This window comes from Anastrepha ludens, chromosome 3 (genome assembly GCF_028408465.1).
Source record: "Anastrepha ludens isolate Willacy chromosome 3, idAnaLude1.1, whole genome shotgun sequence".
NCBI lineage: Eukaryota > Metazoa > Arthropoda > Insecta > Diptera > Tephritidae > Anastrepha > Anastrepha ludens.
Genome location: NC_071499.1, coordinates 43,054,880 through 43,071,040, shown reverse-complemented (window position 1 = coordinate 43,071,040; position 16,161 = coordinate 43,054,880). Strand labels below are relative to the sequence as shown.

At 36.7% G+C, this 16,161-nt stretch overlaps 2 protein-coding genes across 3 annotated transcripts; one reads left to right on the top strand and one right to left on the bottom strand.

Moving 5' to 3' along the window:
* The first annotated feature begins 2,459 nt into the window (after positions 1-2,459).
* Positions 2,460-9,005, top strand: LOC128857824 (5'-3' exoribonuclease 1). 2 transcript variants are annotated; one of them, XM_054093603.1, is made up of 19 exons: positions 2,460-2,642; positions 2,823-2,935; positions 2,999-3,436; positions 3,515-3,956; positions 4,011-4,240; positions 4,302-4,417; positions 4,476-4,668; positions 4,730-4,903; positions 4,967-5,257; positions 5,322-5,590; positions 5,650-5,800; positions 5,865-6,033; positions 6,105-6,337; positions 6,402-6,716; positions 6,898-7,038; positions 7,109-7,316; positions 7,434-8,452; positions 8,516-8,722; positions 8,787-9,005. In XM_054093603.1, exons 2-19 carry the CDS (start codon positions 2,861-2,863, stop codon positions 8,847-8,849), a joined length of 4,734 nt encoding a protein of 1,577 aa, XP_053949578.1. In that variant the 5' UTR covers positions 2,460-2,642; positions 2,823-2,860; the 3' UTR covers positions 8,850-9,005. The 2 variants fall into 2 exon arrangements, with proteins under 2 accessions (XP_053949578.1, XP_053949577.1); XM_054093602.1 differs by having other exon boundaries at positions 8,784-9,005.
* A 94-nt stretch (positions 9,006-9,099) lies between these two features.
* Positions 9,100-15,924, bottom strand: LOC128857825 (probable ATP-dependent RNA helicase DHX34). Its single transcript, XM_054093604.1, has 12 exons — positions 14,967-15,924; positions 14,536-14,905; positions 14,314-14,462; positions 12,642-12,863; positions 12,384-12,581; positions 12,131-12,325; positions 11,895-12,031; positions 11,242-11,832; positions 10,925-11,157; positions 10,504-10,780; positions 10,298-10,419; positions 9,100-9,693 (listed from the first exon to the last, which is right to left on the bottom strand). Exons 1-12 carry the CDS (start codon positions 15,729-15,731, stop codon positions 9,512-9,514), a joined length of 3,441 nt encoding a protein of 1,146 aa, XP_053949579.1. The 5' UTR covers positions 15,732-15,924; the 3' UTR covers positions 9,100-9,511.
* Between the last annotated feature and the right edge of the window lie 237 nt (positions 15,925-16,161).

Here is a 16,161-nt window from a genome sequence, read left to right as displayed (position 1 = left end):
ATAATAAATTTATTAGAAATAAATGAAAACTTATTTATAGTTATGCAATGTATACTTTTTCCACACTTTTGCCGTCTTAATAAATATGATATTATATTATTTATTATAAATATAAAATTAGTTTCGTACTAAAATGGTATTTGAAAACATTATTAACTACGGATATATAACACCAGTTCGATGTCTTTGACAAGCTGATAAATGGCCTTGGTGAACTTTTAATTGTGAAAAATATTTTAAGCTTAATTGTGTTACTCTAGGCCATGAGATTTTGAAAAAATTGCTTCTGAAAAGTGATGTAATTATAAGAAAATTTTAAGAAATATACAAATTCAAAATCATATTTTTTTTCACCGAAACAATGAGTGAGTGGATTCTGGTATTATTAATAATTGAAAATAAATTTTGCAATTCTGGGCCAATTGTAATTTTCTACAATTAATTGTCCAATGGTTTACTTAATTTGAATAATGTTGAATTTGGTAATAGTTTAATTTAATTTGAAAAATGTTTCGCTTAGCTTAAATAGATTTCGTTTAATTTGGAAAAGGTTTAATTTAAATTGAAAATGGTTTAATAAGGTTATCCGCGTTTCGGTGCAATATTGTAGTATAAATGCATTACGTATTATTTGCAACATTAACGAAATGCGTACTTTTGTAAATGGTATTTACTTGAGTTGGAGTTATTAAACCTGAAATACATTGTACAAAATGAATTCTATTGCAACTCTGTGTGAATTTGTTCACATCAAATCAAGGCGAATCACCTTGATATCATTTTTGGATGATAGTAGTACAGCAGCTGATTCTTTTTTCTTATGATTGGAAGATGTGAATGTCAAATGGATCAGTATTTTTTGCTGTTCCTTTGTAGGTTTGCTTACATTCTGATTAATTTAAGCATTCAAAACACCAAATAGCAAACACAAAATGTATGTAAATATTGTCGTTCCTCTAGTAAAGTCACCTTCTATGAATTCGCCATGCGCTCTTTTTACTTCTTTAGATTTTTTCAGTTTGGAAATCAGTTTTTTTATTTCGTATATGATGTAATGTTAAATACAGTCTCCAAGAATAGCGACAACATTGTATTTGTTTCCAATATCTCTATTATTTAAAATGTTACGCTATATAAAATGTTGATGTGCAATGTGGAATCCCACATCGTAATGGACAGACTATTTTCATTATGCCATCATTTGCTGAACTTAGTTAGTTTATGCCTATAATTAATAATTTGTTGTTTCAGATGATTGATTTGCTTTAGCTGTTTCAATTGTAATGCTAGAAGCACGAGGGTTAGAAGAACTTGATAGTGTACACTCGCCTTAAGCTGTACTATTAGATTTCCAGTAAGATACATACATGTGAGAAGAGGCCATTTTGAAAGGCTATTTGCGAATATGACAAAATCTCAAAATCTATCGATCTTGATTTTTCTTTGCCTGAAACAATTTTTTACTGATAATCGGAATGCGATAATTGTTAATTAGTCTGCAAGAAATTATTATTTCATAGCCTATATATGCAAATAAATAATTTAATCAATTAATCGAAGGAGGTTTATTAAAATCCACTCCAGTAGTGAGGAGATTCTTCGTCGAATTGCAACAGCAAACAACACATACATATAAGCGAAATAATTAATTTTAATTTAAACTTAAAACACTGAAATACATATATGATATTTAACAAGTTTTATTAATTCAATTGATATTTCAATCATATTTTAATTGATTTGTTAATTTGTGTTTTGAGTGTGAAAAAGCTTTGCAAGTATGACAATTCTTACTTAATTTAGTATTTTTGTTTTTTTTTTTTGCTTGACCTTCAATAGCACAAATCGCACCCTAAATACAAAAGGGTCACAACTCAAAATGACCCTCTGCTCAAATATGAACGAGACGTTATCAATAAAACGGTCCGCGGATGACATATGGCAAGAATAAATTTTTTGTTTTTTGGTAGGACTGTTATAAGCTTACATGGCAAATTTCAGCATGATATGTCACATAGTTTGTTTTCTGTGCTACTGTACACAAGTCAACCTCGAGTGTGGAAAATTTTGAGTTGTGACCCTTTTGTATTTAGGGTGCGATATGTACACAAAGGAAAACATTTTGGGTACGAATTTTGTCCCACGAAATTTTTTCTACCCGTATCTCTTTCAAACATACGGTACACGAATACGGTATGTTTTTAATACGGTCATTAAATTATTAGAAATATCATCTGCAAGGCAAATTCATAAAAGATGACGTGTGTTTTGATAGTTTGACTGTCAAAAATAAAGCGTCAATAAAGAAGCCAATTACCTTGACAATCAAACCATCAAATCGCAAGAAAATAACACAAATTAACTGCAAAAACGAAGTTACCTTCTATGAATTCGCCTTGATCATCACCCTAATGAGAAAACGCTAGACTGAACCTGCCATTTAAATCGAACGGGACTTTTGATTGAACTGCCAAATTTTTCGTTTTTATTTGCTTTTCCTTGCATTAATCGGTGCTCAGAGTACAATTGTTTTGTTAGTGGCTTGACTGGAATACATTGCAAAATATTTCGCAGTTATTTTAATTCTATATTGAAGTGGATTAAAATCTTTTTATATTTGCAATTGTATATTTCTGTAGTTGGTAAGATCTTTCCTCCGAAGCGTGGAAGTGTTTTCATGCAATAACAACAAAAACTACTGACATTGCAGATTTAATTTCTTGCAAAAAAATATGGGGCACTAATCAAATATTTGAATAAATTATATGAACGTCATTCGAGATCCGATAGACTTAATAAGGTTATACACATTTGATTCCTAGGTTAAAGGCTGTGACATACCGTTAACAAAACCACAAACATGGGAGTACCAAAATTTTTTCGCTACATCAGCGAACGTTACCCTTGTCTAAGTGAGCTGGCAAGAGAGCAGTGTGTAAGTGCTGGAACTAAAATGTATAGTCTACTTGAATTTGATTTTTATTGTTTTATTTTATAGATTCCGGAATTTGACAATCTGTATCTGGATATGAACGGCATAATTCACACGTGCTCACATCCCGATGACAGCAACTTTCACTTCACCATAACGGAAGAAAATATTTTTAAGGAAATTTTCAATTATATTGACAAGTTATTCTTCCTTATTAAGCCACAAAAACTATTTTTCATGGCCGTTGACGGTGTAGCACCTCGCGCTAAAATGAATCAGCAACGCAGCCGGCGTTTTCGTTCGGCTAAAGATGCTGAAATATTGGAAGCCAAAGCGAAAAGCCGTGGCGAAGTACGTGAACATGAACGCTTCGACAGTAACTGTATCACGCCCGGAACAGAGTTTATGACTCGTCTGCATGAAGCACTACGCTATTTTGTAAAGAGTAAAATAAGTTCAGATCCGTTATGGCAAAAATGTCGCGTTATACTAAGTGGTCAAGATGTAAGTTTATTTACCTATTTCAATTTGTTTTATTTTTAGGTTATGTAATATTTTAAATAATTGTACTACATTTTTTAGGCCCCTGGTGAAGGAGAGCACAAAATAATGGACTACATTCGTTACCTTAAATCTAAAAAAGACTACGATCCCAATACACGTCACTGCCTCTACGGGCTGGATGCAGACTTGATTATTTTAGGGCTCTGCACACACGAATTACATTTCGTAGTATTGCGGGAAGAGGTCAAATTCGGACGAAAGGCTAAACAGGCTGCTGTTGAAGAAACGCGCTTTTTTCTCCTACACTTGGGATTGATGCGCGAATATCTCGAAATGGAGTTCGATAAGCTGAAACAAATAGATGACAAATTTGACATATCCAATCTTATAGATGATTGGGTACTTATGGGATTTCTAGTTGGCAATGATTTTATACCACATCTGCCGTGTATGCACATTTCTTCGAATGCACTGCCTTTGCTATATGACACTTACATTAAAGTTTACCCATCACTCGGAGGCAAGAAAAAATTCGCTTCAAGTAATATCATAATTTTCATAGCAATTATTTCAGGTAATATAAATGAAAAGGGGCATCTAAACTTAGAGCGTCTGGAAAAATATTTTGCTGAACTTGCCGACGTGGAATTTAAAATTTTTCAAGAAAACCATGCGGATTTGAAATATTTTGAAGCTAAGCAAACGAAAAATGGCATCGATGAGGCGTTCGACTTTGATATATCCGAAATAACGAACGACAATCAAGATGCTGATCTCGCTATTTTAATAGAGAGCAGTAGGCAGGTATGTAAAGCAGCGCACCGTCAAGCTTAAAATAACTAATTCTATTATTTCTCCCCGACAGTTTTTAGAAGATGACGATGAAGACTTGCCCGATGAAGAACAACATATAACTGATGAATTTGAGACTTATAAGCGCAATTATTATCTAAACAAATTAAACCAGGACGATATGAATAAGTGAGGCTTGTTAAACTTTAATGGAAATTAATAATTGCATAGTAATTCTTACGTTTAGTGAATCGAAGCGTGAGCAGGCTATTTGCTACATTACAGCATTACAGTGGATTTTAGATTACTACTATAGAGGTGTTCTGTCATGGGACTGGTATTATCCTCACCATTATGCACCATTCATCAGTGACCTGAAAAACTTTAAGGACTATAAAATTAATTTCAATTTGGGTAAACCATTCCTACCATTCGAACAGGTAACTAAATTCGCAAATAGATAAAATCTTAATAAACCTAACCAATGTTTTTTGTTTAAAGCTTTTGGCTGTTCTGCCAGCAGCTAGCAGAGACTTATTGCCATCCGCTTATCGTGACTTAATGACTAGTGCAACGAGTGAGCTACTCGAATACTATCCGCAAGAATTTGAAACCGATTTAAATGGTAAAAGGCATGAATGGGAAGCGGTGGTGCTAATACCTTTTATAGATGAAGTAGGCGGAGTCAAGATATATTATTTTTAAACTCATTGATGAAAATCAACTTTATACTTGTAGAAATTATTGTTAAACGCTATGAAAGATTGTGAGAAAAACCTTACACCATCTGAAATAAGACGAAATCAACATGGTCCCATGCTGCAATACGATTACACTCGAGAATCACAAGGAAGTGTACCAGGTATTTTCTCAATGAAAGCGCTCTACCACGTATACTGCACTGAGCAGAAGATTTGGTCGAAGGAAATCGCTATTCCGTCCGACAAGACAGTGTGTGTGGAATTGCTGAGCCCAGATCTTACGCTTTTCGTTCCTGGATTTCCGACAATGAAGCATTTGAAATACGATGTACGTTAACGCTTTCGCCATTTCTATTTGTGTATTTATTTTTTATTTTATATTCGTTGTACAGTTTGATGTGAAGTTTGCCCGTGTGCGCGTTTTCGATCAACCCAGTCGTAATGAGAGTGTTATACTTAAACCGCAAAATCGGGAAAGATTTGACGATGTCTATAGCGTTGCTGAAAAGTGCTTGAATCAGAGTGTTTACATTGGTTGGCCACATTTAATAAAGGCTAAGGTTGTTGGAATATCCAGCAAAGAAAAGTACATCGACACGAGCGGCATGAAAGACATGGACCCAAAATTGTTCCAAATACACATGAAGACGGCACAAGAACAGTGAGTGAATTTCAATTGAAGTGTCATTGCGTTATAAACTAAATTTTTTTTTTATCTAGTCTCACAACGCGCATGGGAATAGAATTTGACGACTTTACAGTTTTGGTGCATGTGCGCACACACGTCGGCTCCACGTACACTTGCGGCAATCAAGGAAAAATAATAATTAACGATGCCTGGGGGCAAGCAGTGACCGCTTATCCTGCACAGGTTATGCGCATAGCTTTTCAATTCGCTACATTTAAAATATTGAAAATGTTTATTACATTTTTAGGGAGTCGTTTCGGAAATTGCCGTTCAAAAAAATCTTGCGCTGCAACCCAAAAAAGTGGAAAATTTATTTCCAACAGATAGTACTGTGTTTTTCTTGGGAAGTCCATATTTTGGCAGCGAAGGAACTGTACTGAATCCGCTGCTGGTATATGAATGCGGTCGTTTGAAAGGTAAGCCAGGAAGATGTCCTAGTAAATAGTTTTCGTTAATGTGTCGAAATTAAATTGTCACATCATTTCAGTAAACATAACGGTTCTGCCAGAACCAGATTTCAGCGTTGCTAGAATAATTCAACAAAATTCGGAGCGCGACTACATTAACTCCTTTCAAGCATCCGTCAGAATTGGTTTGCACATGAAATGCCTTGGGCGCGTGACGGGAACGGTATTGGTAATAGCCGGCGCTAGACGTACGCAGCTGCCAGAAAATGTGGCTAAAACTAATATTGGCTTACAATTAAAATTTCCTAAGCAGGTGAGTTAAATTTACAATTTTAAGACGCGTGAACTTTAATAAGTTTTTTCTTTTTTTATCTCAGCAAGAAGAACGGACTGAGTATTGCCGTCGTATCAGTAATCAATGGTATTACACATCCAAAGCAATTGCGCTCATACAAGCGTATTTTGAGAAATTTCCAATGGTTTTCGAATATTTAAGTCGCTCATCTGATCGCAATGAATTTTGTTTTGAGGAAGATTTATTTCCTGGAGAAGTTGGCGAGCATAAGATGGACGAAATCGTCACATGGCTGAAAAGTCAAGAGCATGTTCAAGCGGACAGACGTTCATGCGGCTCACAAAGTATGGGAAAGGAGGCTGTGCAGAGTGTACTTGACGCCATCGAACAGCTAAAGGTATGTTGTGCGTGGTATGCTGAACGGTAATATTTACTACGTCTTCCTCTTCTTGATTGGCGCGATAACCGCTTACGCGATTTTACTACATGCAGTACGACAAAAATACTGTTTTGCGAAACCTCTTGATTACGTTGTTTGTTCCAAGTGTATCTTATATATATATGTTTTTTTTTTTAAGACTCTACCCGTCAAGACCGTTAAGCTGCAAGTGAAACCTCATCTGCTCTTGAAGCCGAACGTAACGCTGCCAAGTTTGTATAAACCGAAACGACCTGTGAAGTTATTTGATCGTGTTGTAGTTGTAAAAACCACTTATATGGTAAGATTTATTTATTTTTGTTACTGTCTTAACTGCAGCATTTCTAATGTTTTGTATGTCTAATGTTAAGGTGCCATTGGGAGCGAAAGCCACAGTTATAGGCGTGTATCCGGTAATCGATCCGAACCCCGTGCGCCTGGAGTGTGTAAAGGCAGTAGATACTTTTTACGAACTGCTTTTTGACAAACATCTGCCTGGTGGCAATGATATATACGGCATCGCAGAGGAGCGCGTTTATAAAGTGTCGGAATCATCGCTATTGCTAATTTTCGCACAAGGTGGCTATGCTTTTTTCGTAATGTATTTTTCATATATATTTTTTATTTCATTGCACATTTACTATTTTACATTCTGTTCATCCTCTGTTGCTTGTTTTTGTTTTTTTTTTGTCACAGATAATAAACCGAACGAAATGCAAGATGCGGCACTCAATCTGTTCGCAAACGATGATAGATTTACGGATGACAACAACAGCAACAATTCACTGCGTGCTAGACAACAGCAGCAACCAAGTCAAACGCGTGATTTCAACGAGCCAAGCTGCAGCAATAACTCCAAAGCAGTCATGCTGCAGCAAAAACAAACGCCCGCAGCGGCTGCGGCATCGTTGCCGGCACAAACAATAAATAGACATCAAGTTGGTGAAAGTAGCAGCGCTGTTACTATTGGTCATGACGACTTCTGGATGCCAGCTGCTGAAACAAAGATGAAGCATACCACAGGAAATGAATTGGGTCGAGCGAATGTCAAAAACAATATCATAGAGAAGAACAGTGCAAACATTGAAGACCAAGCCATCAATGCTACACCTCTTTTATTGGAAAGAAAGCAAGATAAAGCTATGCAACAGGCGTCAAATAGCAATAAACTACTTCGTAATACTGCGGCTTCTAGCGTTGGCGAGATGAGTGAGTGTCAAGCTGAGACACAGGTCTTGAAGAGTTTGCTAGGCGTCGGCCTGAACAGTACAGCTGCACAGCTTCTAACTCCAAATAATAACACATCAGGCCAACCGCCGAAGACGCATCTACCTCAACCGCCGGCTGGTTGGCGCAGCGATGCGCAACAAGCACAACAACTGCCACAAAATAGTCGCCAACATTATCCAACATCGAATTTGCCTTTGCAGCCGCCCTTGCCTTTACACCAGCAACAGGTGCATCCATCGGCACTTTTACACTATGGCGGCCAGCCGTTGATTATGTCCAAATACAGCGATTTCTTTCCTCTAATGCCGCAACCGCGCTCAATGCCACAACATGTCACACCCAATCCCCATCAGCAAACGGAACCGCACGCTCAGCCATCGCCATCACAATTGCCGCAGCATCAACAGCCACAAACACCAACTAGTAAAGGAAATGTAGCAGCAACTAGCACTGTAAAAGAGAACGTAGAGTACCTGCAAAGAAATGTAAGTATTGCACACACACACACACAAGCGTTGAATATTTTGCTCTTTACTTTTCCGTTGTAGCTCAAGAATTTGCAAATAAAGTCGGAAGCAACGAATATGGCTGCCACGCCACAACAGCAGCAACAACAGCAAACGACTGCAACACCCGTCAGCAACTCGCAAATAACGCCGGAAGCATCGAATATGGCTGCCGCGCCACAGCAGCAGCAAACGGCAGCAACACCTGCCACTGTCGCTGCGGACAACAGTTCAGATATTAAGAAGCAGGTAAGAAATGTAACTAATTGATCACTATTAGTGGTATTGAATTGCACCGTACATTTTCTAGCAGTCAAAACGCAAACGCTCGGCACGTGTACCTAAAATTGGTGCACGATTTGACAATGCACACTGATCGCTCTAGACGAATAGAAGTGGAACAAATGAAATTAAAATACTTTTGTTTAAATGAAAATATGCAGCTAGTGTTAGTTTAATTGATGCATACGTACAGCAACGGTGAACTAACTATGTAGCTCGATTTTAAAGTGACAAAAGTTGCATACAAACATTTGCTATTGAAATTAAAAATGTATTTTTTAAACTATAACCAATTATGAGATAAAAATTGTGAGTTTTTTTGACGATTATGCGCATATGTTCCATTTTATTTTTTAACAATTCGAAAAGTTTAAATATATTCATACATAAGTACATTGGTATACTTACTTTAAATCGGGTCATATAGTTAAGTCGCTCTAGTTAAGAAAAAACGAAAATTGTTAAAGTAAGCTTAATTCGATATACATAATATACTTACTTTTCAAGCTCTATATATATATATATTAGGCCAAGCAACCATGCCCATCTCATATTTTGTAAAATACTTCCATGTGTATGTAAATTATAAATTATTTTAACTACTATAATTAGTTAACAATTAAGTGTTAAAAAGCAACTATCTGCGCATAGATTTATATGTACATGTATATTACCATATGATGAGAATTACAGATACAAACCAAAAAATTGGGCACACAGCGGAAAAAAAAACAAATAATGCGACTTTATTTTTCTCTACTCCTTATCAGTGCTATTGCAATATTTTCTGTGTTTTAGAATATCGATTTTACTCATATGCAACTCCTTTTGGCATGTCTCGCAGATGTAAGCACTACCTTTAATGGATTTCGAAGTGCTAGCTGTTGGCGTATCTTTTTCGAGTTTTTCGACTGTAGCTGCGACTGCAGGGCTACAAGCTGCAAGCAGTAAATTGAGTGATGCGGTAAATACTTTCGTTTGCAACTAAACTATAGGGTTATTCAATAGGTGCGCTTCAACTTTTTTCCGATAGGGAGGGCGAACGATGCAATATTTTTTATTTTTCGCTTGTAAACTTCATTAGTATACATTTCATCATGGAACGCTACACTCTTGAGCAACGATTGCAAATCGTGCAAATTTTGTATGAAAATAATCGTTTTGTTGCTGCTACTTTAAGAGCATTACGGCCATTTTACGGTCCATTTAACAAGCCGTCCCGTTTTGGGGTTATGTGAAGTCATGGGTCTACAGTAACAAGCCGGCGACGATTTGTGAGCTCAGAGCCAATATTGCACGCGAAATTGCTGGAATTTCGGCCGATTTATGCAAAAGAGTGGTCGAAAATTGGGTTCAACGATTGGACTTCGTAAAACGTGCAAGCGGTGGTCATGCAAAAGAAATCGAATTTCATACTTAAATGTATATATTCAAACTCGATAATAAAAATAAAATTAGTTAAAAAAGTCAAACCGTTTGTGTTTTATTCAAAAAAGTTCAAAAGTTGAAGCGCTCTTACTGAAAAACCCAATATGAACTCACTTTTTTTGTGCAACAATTTCTCAATCACATCCAATGCCATTTCCGCATCACAAGTTTTGCATACCCAATTGTGTTGGCGCATTTCAGCCTCCATTGCCAATGTCCACTGCACTTCTTGTAGGCTATATTGAGAAGAACAAAGTGTAAATTTAGTATACAAAAGTGTGGGTGTGGAAAGAGTTAACACATTTTTTTTTTCAACCCACCATCCATAAACAACATTTTCGGCAACATTTATGCCACCTTTTTCTTCGTTTTGGCTGATGGCATAGTTGGGTGCAAATGGATTGACGCTAAACATTTCAAAATTGCCTAGCTTTTCGTGCGTGTAGAGGGTTTTCAAATCGGCGGGTAGCAAACGTTTTACTGTATAGCTCACATTGGCACTCATATAATCGATGAGTGATTCCCAAAGTTCGGCTTCTTCATCCTTGGTGCGTTTTTCTTTTTTAAGACTTTGATTTTCCACATTGTTAACCAAGTCTATTACAAAACAAAAAAATTAAATAAATAAAAAAATAAAAAATAAAAAAAAATAATTATTATATAAAAAACAAAGAAAATAATACATTAAAAACAGGTTACAGCAACGCGCAAATCAATCGTATTAATAAGAAGAACGTATACCAGTCAGTTTTTGTGATAACAGCTTCGCCCACAATCGGCGCAGTTTGATGGCGCGGCACAGCAGCTCGCAGCCCGTTTCCGGAACAGGAAACTCCAAGCACAGCCACGAGTCACACACTACACGAGTTACTGACGCGTTCGTATCCACTGAAAAGGAAAATAATAGCAGTGCTTGTGCTGCTGGCATTCGAATACAATTCATCAAGTACGGCTTCGCGGTCTCCAGCAAATTTCTGCAATCGAAAGAAAGAAAAAAAAAAAATCAAACAATTTACGAAAAAAAAAATAGCTTTGACTTTAGAAACCTATTTGCTTACTGATAGCACACCACCTGATGTCGTGAACTCAGCAGCTGTTTCGGTGTGTAATAATTTGGTTTATCTAAAATGTCGCTATCGTTCAGCTTGAGTACATCAAAGTACTTTGCGAAATACCCGTTTGGATGTAGCGATATGAAGGGTTTTAGGAAGGTGTGAAAGAACTGTTGACTACCACTTTTGCAGTAGTTAAATTCGTCAGCAATAGCAATGTGTGGGTAGAAACCACTAACTATAATTAGCTTGAGCAACAAGACATCGCGCAGTTTATCCGCGCTGGATGAGTTCAGCAGCACCTCCAATTTGGCAGCATCGTGATGTAGCCGAAAATCGACATCACGTATATCATCACCTGCGTCATCGCACTCTTCATCATCTCCACCGCCGTAACTGCTACGCTTGAGTATTTTTCGTTTACGTGGCTCCTGGTATTTCTGTTTACGTTTGATAGCTTTCAGTTGACGCACTTCACCATGACGCCGCGCACGCTCGGCGCTTGTTAGTGGAGCGGAATCGTCATTTTTGCAGGTCATATTACAACTTTCGAGAATGTTTTGGAATTGATTGCGCAATTTAGTGATTTCATAAAAACTGCGTAAGAACGAGAAGGAAAGTGAAAATCTATTTGCTTTATTTTTTGAATACCTCCTTACCGCTGCTCCTCGATGCCTAGCTTATGACACCACCTTCTGGTGTTTTCATTATTCCATTTAAGTTGCAACCATTCGTGATAAGCGCGTAACAATGTGAATATGTCACCCTGATCGGACTGCAGTGGTTCCCGCTCTTGCTGCGATGCCCCAAATAAAGTGCATACGTATACGAATTGTTGGTAAATATGTGTGCAATGTGTTCTAATTTATTTGAAATGAAAAATTCGTTTATCTACCTCACATTTACGGTCCGTATAGGCGCGGTTTGTAAACGGATTCTGAACGCTCATCGTTGCTGCTAGCGTTAATATCTTTTCCACATCAGGAAAAACACACCCCATAAGCAACATTTTACCGATTGTAATTTCAACTGGTAAATTAGAAAGTGACTTGCCTAATGGCGTAATTTTTTCATCAATACCAAGCGCATTCTGTAACCAAATCAAAAGAGTATAAGGTTCCACTTAAAAAATATATATAATCTCCTACATGTTGCTTCAAAGACCAAATGGCCTGTTCAATGCATTCTTCTTCCGGTGATTCGACAAATGGAAATGAGCGTACATTGGGCAAACCCATTGCAATCATTTGCAAAAGTATTGTTTCCAAGGGAACTCGGAGAATTTCGGGCGTAGGATACGCCTCAAATGCCGCAAACTGTTTTTCTGAGAAGAGACGAAAGCAAGTCTGGCGAACGCATTCATTATTTTACAATTCAAATGAATATGGTTTTTTTTATTGACTTACGCCCGGGCCAGTACGGCCAGCACGTCCTTTACGTTGCTCAGCTGATGATTTTGATACCCAAAATTCCTTCAAACGTTGGCCTTTGCAACTAGCATCATAGCTCATTTCCTTCACCTTGCCCGAATCGATAACAAAACGCACGCCATCCACTGTGAGCGACGTCTCAGCGATATTTGTAGATACTATGCACTTGCGCATTCCTTCGGGTGCATAATCAAATACCTATATAAATTAAAAACAAAATATGTTTGAGTAGAGAAGATAATATTTACACAATTCGTATCTCTACGATTTTTTCTCACATACACCACGTTCCAAAATTATAAATACAACACTATTTTTTTATAAAAATTATTTTTTTATAAAAATATAGTTCATACTACGAAAAAACCATATAAAAAAATAAAGTTTCAAACTTTGCACAAAATTTCTTCTAAGCTTCCAGCTTTTAAAGTAGAATTCTTACAAAAATTTGAGCTTGCAGTTTTATAGTCCATTGAATTTTAGTATTACAAAATCCAAGTTTCAAGTGACTACAAAATATCGTTGATTTTTGAAAAAAAAAAATCCCTGAGATGTCTCTTTTTCCATACAAGGTCCGAATTTTTTATATGGAAGAAAAAGCCTAAGACCGTCCAAAAATAAATAAAAATTACAAAAATGAACCGTATTCCGTAATCACTTAAAACTTGCACTTTGTTCAATGAGCTACAAAGCTGCATACACAGAAAAGTTCTAGAAATTCTGATTGAAGAGTTGAAAGTTTTGATGAAATTTTTAAAAATTTTGTATAAAGTTTCAAACATAAATATTGATAAAACCAAATTTATTATTGTAAATGAAACCAGCAGAGACTATTCCTATGCGAGACTAACCATAGGTGGCAAAACAATAGAGAGTAAAAAGTTTCAGGTATCTGGGTGTATGGCTGAATGACCAATGGGACCATGATCAGGAGATAAGAGGCAGAATAGAAATGGCTAGAGCGGCCTTCATGAAGATCAAAAAGAAACTGACACGCCGGGGCATACCAATCGGGTTAAAGACAAGATTTTTAAAATGTTATGTATGGTCAACACTCTTATATGGATGCGAGGCCTGGACATTGCGCATACGCCGACTAGAATCTTTCGAAATTTGGTGCTACAGAAAAATGTTGAAAATAAGCTGGATTGACAAAATATCAAATGACGAAGTGCTAAACAGAATGCAAAGCGCTAGGAACTTGCTTACGGACATAAAAAGCAGAAAAGTCGCTTATTTCGGACACATAACAAGAGGTGACAAGTATGATATGTTAAAACTGCTGATGCAAGGAAAAATTGAAGGTCAAAGAGGAATTGGAAGGAAGAAAATGACATGGCTAGACAACATCAAAGAATGGACAGACCTCAAAACAATCGGCGAACTAACAGCAGCAGCGAAAAACAGAGAAAAATATAATGGCATCATTAATAATATAACCTGACAACCGTACGACTAAGATCATAATGACGTTTGTATGTAATCGCGAACATCCAGCATGGATACGCCGATTAAGAAGAAGATGAACTATATATATAAAAAAAAAATAGTGTTGTGTTTATATCTTTGCAACAGGGTGTTTATGAGAAAAACTCGCTGGGATGTGAATTTACGGTGATTAGGAATGGAAATATGAGAATGTGCACACTTTGTCTTGGTCAGCTAACGATAAGCCACTGTGCAAAGGTAATATAATCCAATGCGAATTTTGTTCCGCATATTCCTTAGCTGCATCAGAAACTGTTGTGATTTCATTTACACCACTAACAAATATTAGCACATCTCCTCGTTCAGTAACTGAAATGTTTATTTTAATATATGTGAGTTTTCTTTTTTTTTTCATTCAAATATTGTATGTATTCCAACTTACTTGGGTATTTTTGATCGATCAAATTCAACACCTGTATGTATGGTGCAGGATCTAGACGATTAGAGCTTTTTGAAGAGCCTTTACTGCCTCCAGCACCACCCTTCAGTTCCAAGCTTGGTGGTGGCATAAACATTGTTTTTATTGGATATAATCTTCCGGGCACCTCTATTAATGCAGCGCCTTCATTTTTAAAGTAATTGTGAAATAAGTTCAAATTTATAGTGGCGGACATTAGTATTAACTTTAATTCCGGTTTGGCGTGCAGTAAACATTTTGTAACTCCCAACAGGAAATCGCCGAATAGATTACGTTCGTGTATTTCATCTAATATGATAACATCATATTGCTCCAAATTCGCTTCCACTGCTAACTAAAAAAGATAAATACTCAATTAAATCTAAATAACTAAAAAACAATTATTATATTAGTACCTGTCGCAACAATAGGCCCTCAGTAATAAATAGTATATTTGTATTTTTAGTTTTATTCTTTTCGAATCGTATTTGAAAACCAACTTTTGACCCATAATCATCAAGCATTTCATGCGCTACTCTCTTCGACAGCGAAACACAAGCCAAACGACGCGGCTGCGTACAAGCTATGCTGCGATATCCGAACTCATACAAATATTGCGGTACTTGTGTGGATTTCCCGCAACCGGTATCACCAGCAATAATAACTACCCGGGTCTGTTTCAGCTCCTCTTGTATTTTTTGCTTGAAATGTGCAATCGGTAGAGATTTTTGAGCTTTGCGCAATTGCTTAATTTTACTGAATTTCTCCTTTTGCTTGAAGTCCAAATAGGTAAGCACAATTTCCATAAACTGTCGAGCTTTCCGTTTTGTAAAAATTTGCCCTTCAATATTGTGGCAGCCTCGTTTTAGTTGCTCTGAATCGCTTCCGCGTTCTAATTGCATTGCTATGTATTTACGTTTGTGAAACGGTTCAGTCTCAACAGTCTCGGAATCACGCAAGGGATTTGCCAATATCGGTTGCCCAGCACTGCGTAGCATACTTTCATATTTATTAACGAATTTCCAAAAATCTGCCTCATCTTCCACTAAAGATGCGGAATATTTATCATCGCCTTGTAGCAAATGTCTGAAGCTGGATTTGTGATCACAAAAAGAAAAATGTATCAAATTGGTTTCTTCATGCGAGCTCGAACTTTTAGAAGATTTGAATGATCTCGACATATTTCTAAATCGAACAAACACTATTTTTGGTTCCGCTCCAAAGGTCGGGAGCTGTTACTGTAATGTTATCTATGTCCGTAATAATCCGGATTTAGTAAAGTTATCTCTGACCAAGGACCCGCTTAAATTTGTGGTAAATGATTTATCCCGATACAACAAAACCTGATAATATTTACACCTGAAGACATACGAACATACCTCATTGTGAACGAATCGGCGGTCATTCACAAAAGTGTCATGACAGAAAAATTAAATATGATATTAGTTTCGGGGAATAGAGATACATTATTTTCTCGGTATATCGATATTGTGATCAATATCTCGTGAAATATCGATCAAACAATTTAAAGTTTATGCTCGCGGGCAAGGTGGCATTTTACACTAAACAAATGTTTTTGCTGTTTTTGGTTCGTTCCATTCAGATGTGAGT

Excerpts from the sequence above, each read along its gene's own strand:
- LOC128857825 (XM_054093604.1), bottom strand. The coding sequence starts at position 15,731 with ATGTCGAGATCATTCAAATCTTCTAAAAGTTCGAGCTCGCATGAAGAA. Across the intron at positions 12,864-14,313 it reads CGTTAGCTGACCAAGACAAA|GTATTTGATTATGCACCCGA; the intron begins GTGTGCACATTC and ends TAATTTATATAG. Across the intron at positions 12,326-12,383 it reads TTTGGTCTTTGAAGCAACAT|AATGCGCTTGGTATTGATGA; the intron begins GTAGGAGATTAT and ends ATTTGGTTACAG.
- LOC128857824 (XM_054093602.1), top strand. The coding sequence starts at position 2,861 with ATGGGAGTACCAAAATTTTTTCGCTACATCAGCGAACGTTACCCTTGT. Across the intron at positions 2,936-2,998 it reads AGCTGGCAAGAGAGCAGTGT|ATTCCGGAATTTGACAATCT; the intron begins GTAAGTGCTGGA and ends TTTATTTTATAG. Across the intron at positions 4,418-4,475 it reads AACCAGGACGATATGAATAA|TGAATCGAAGCGTGAGCAGG; the intron begins GTGAGGCTTGTT and ends TCTTACGTTTAG.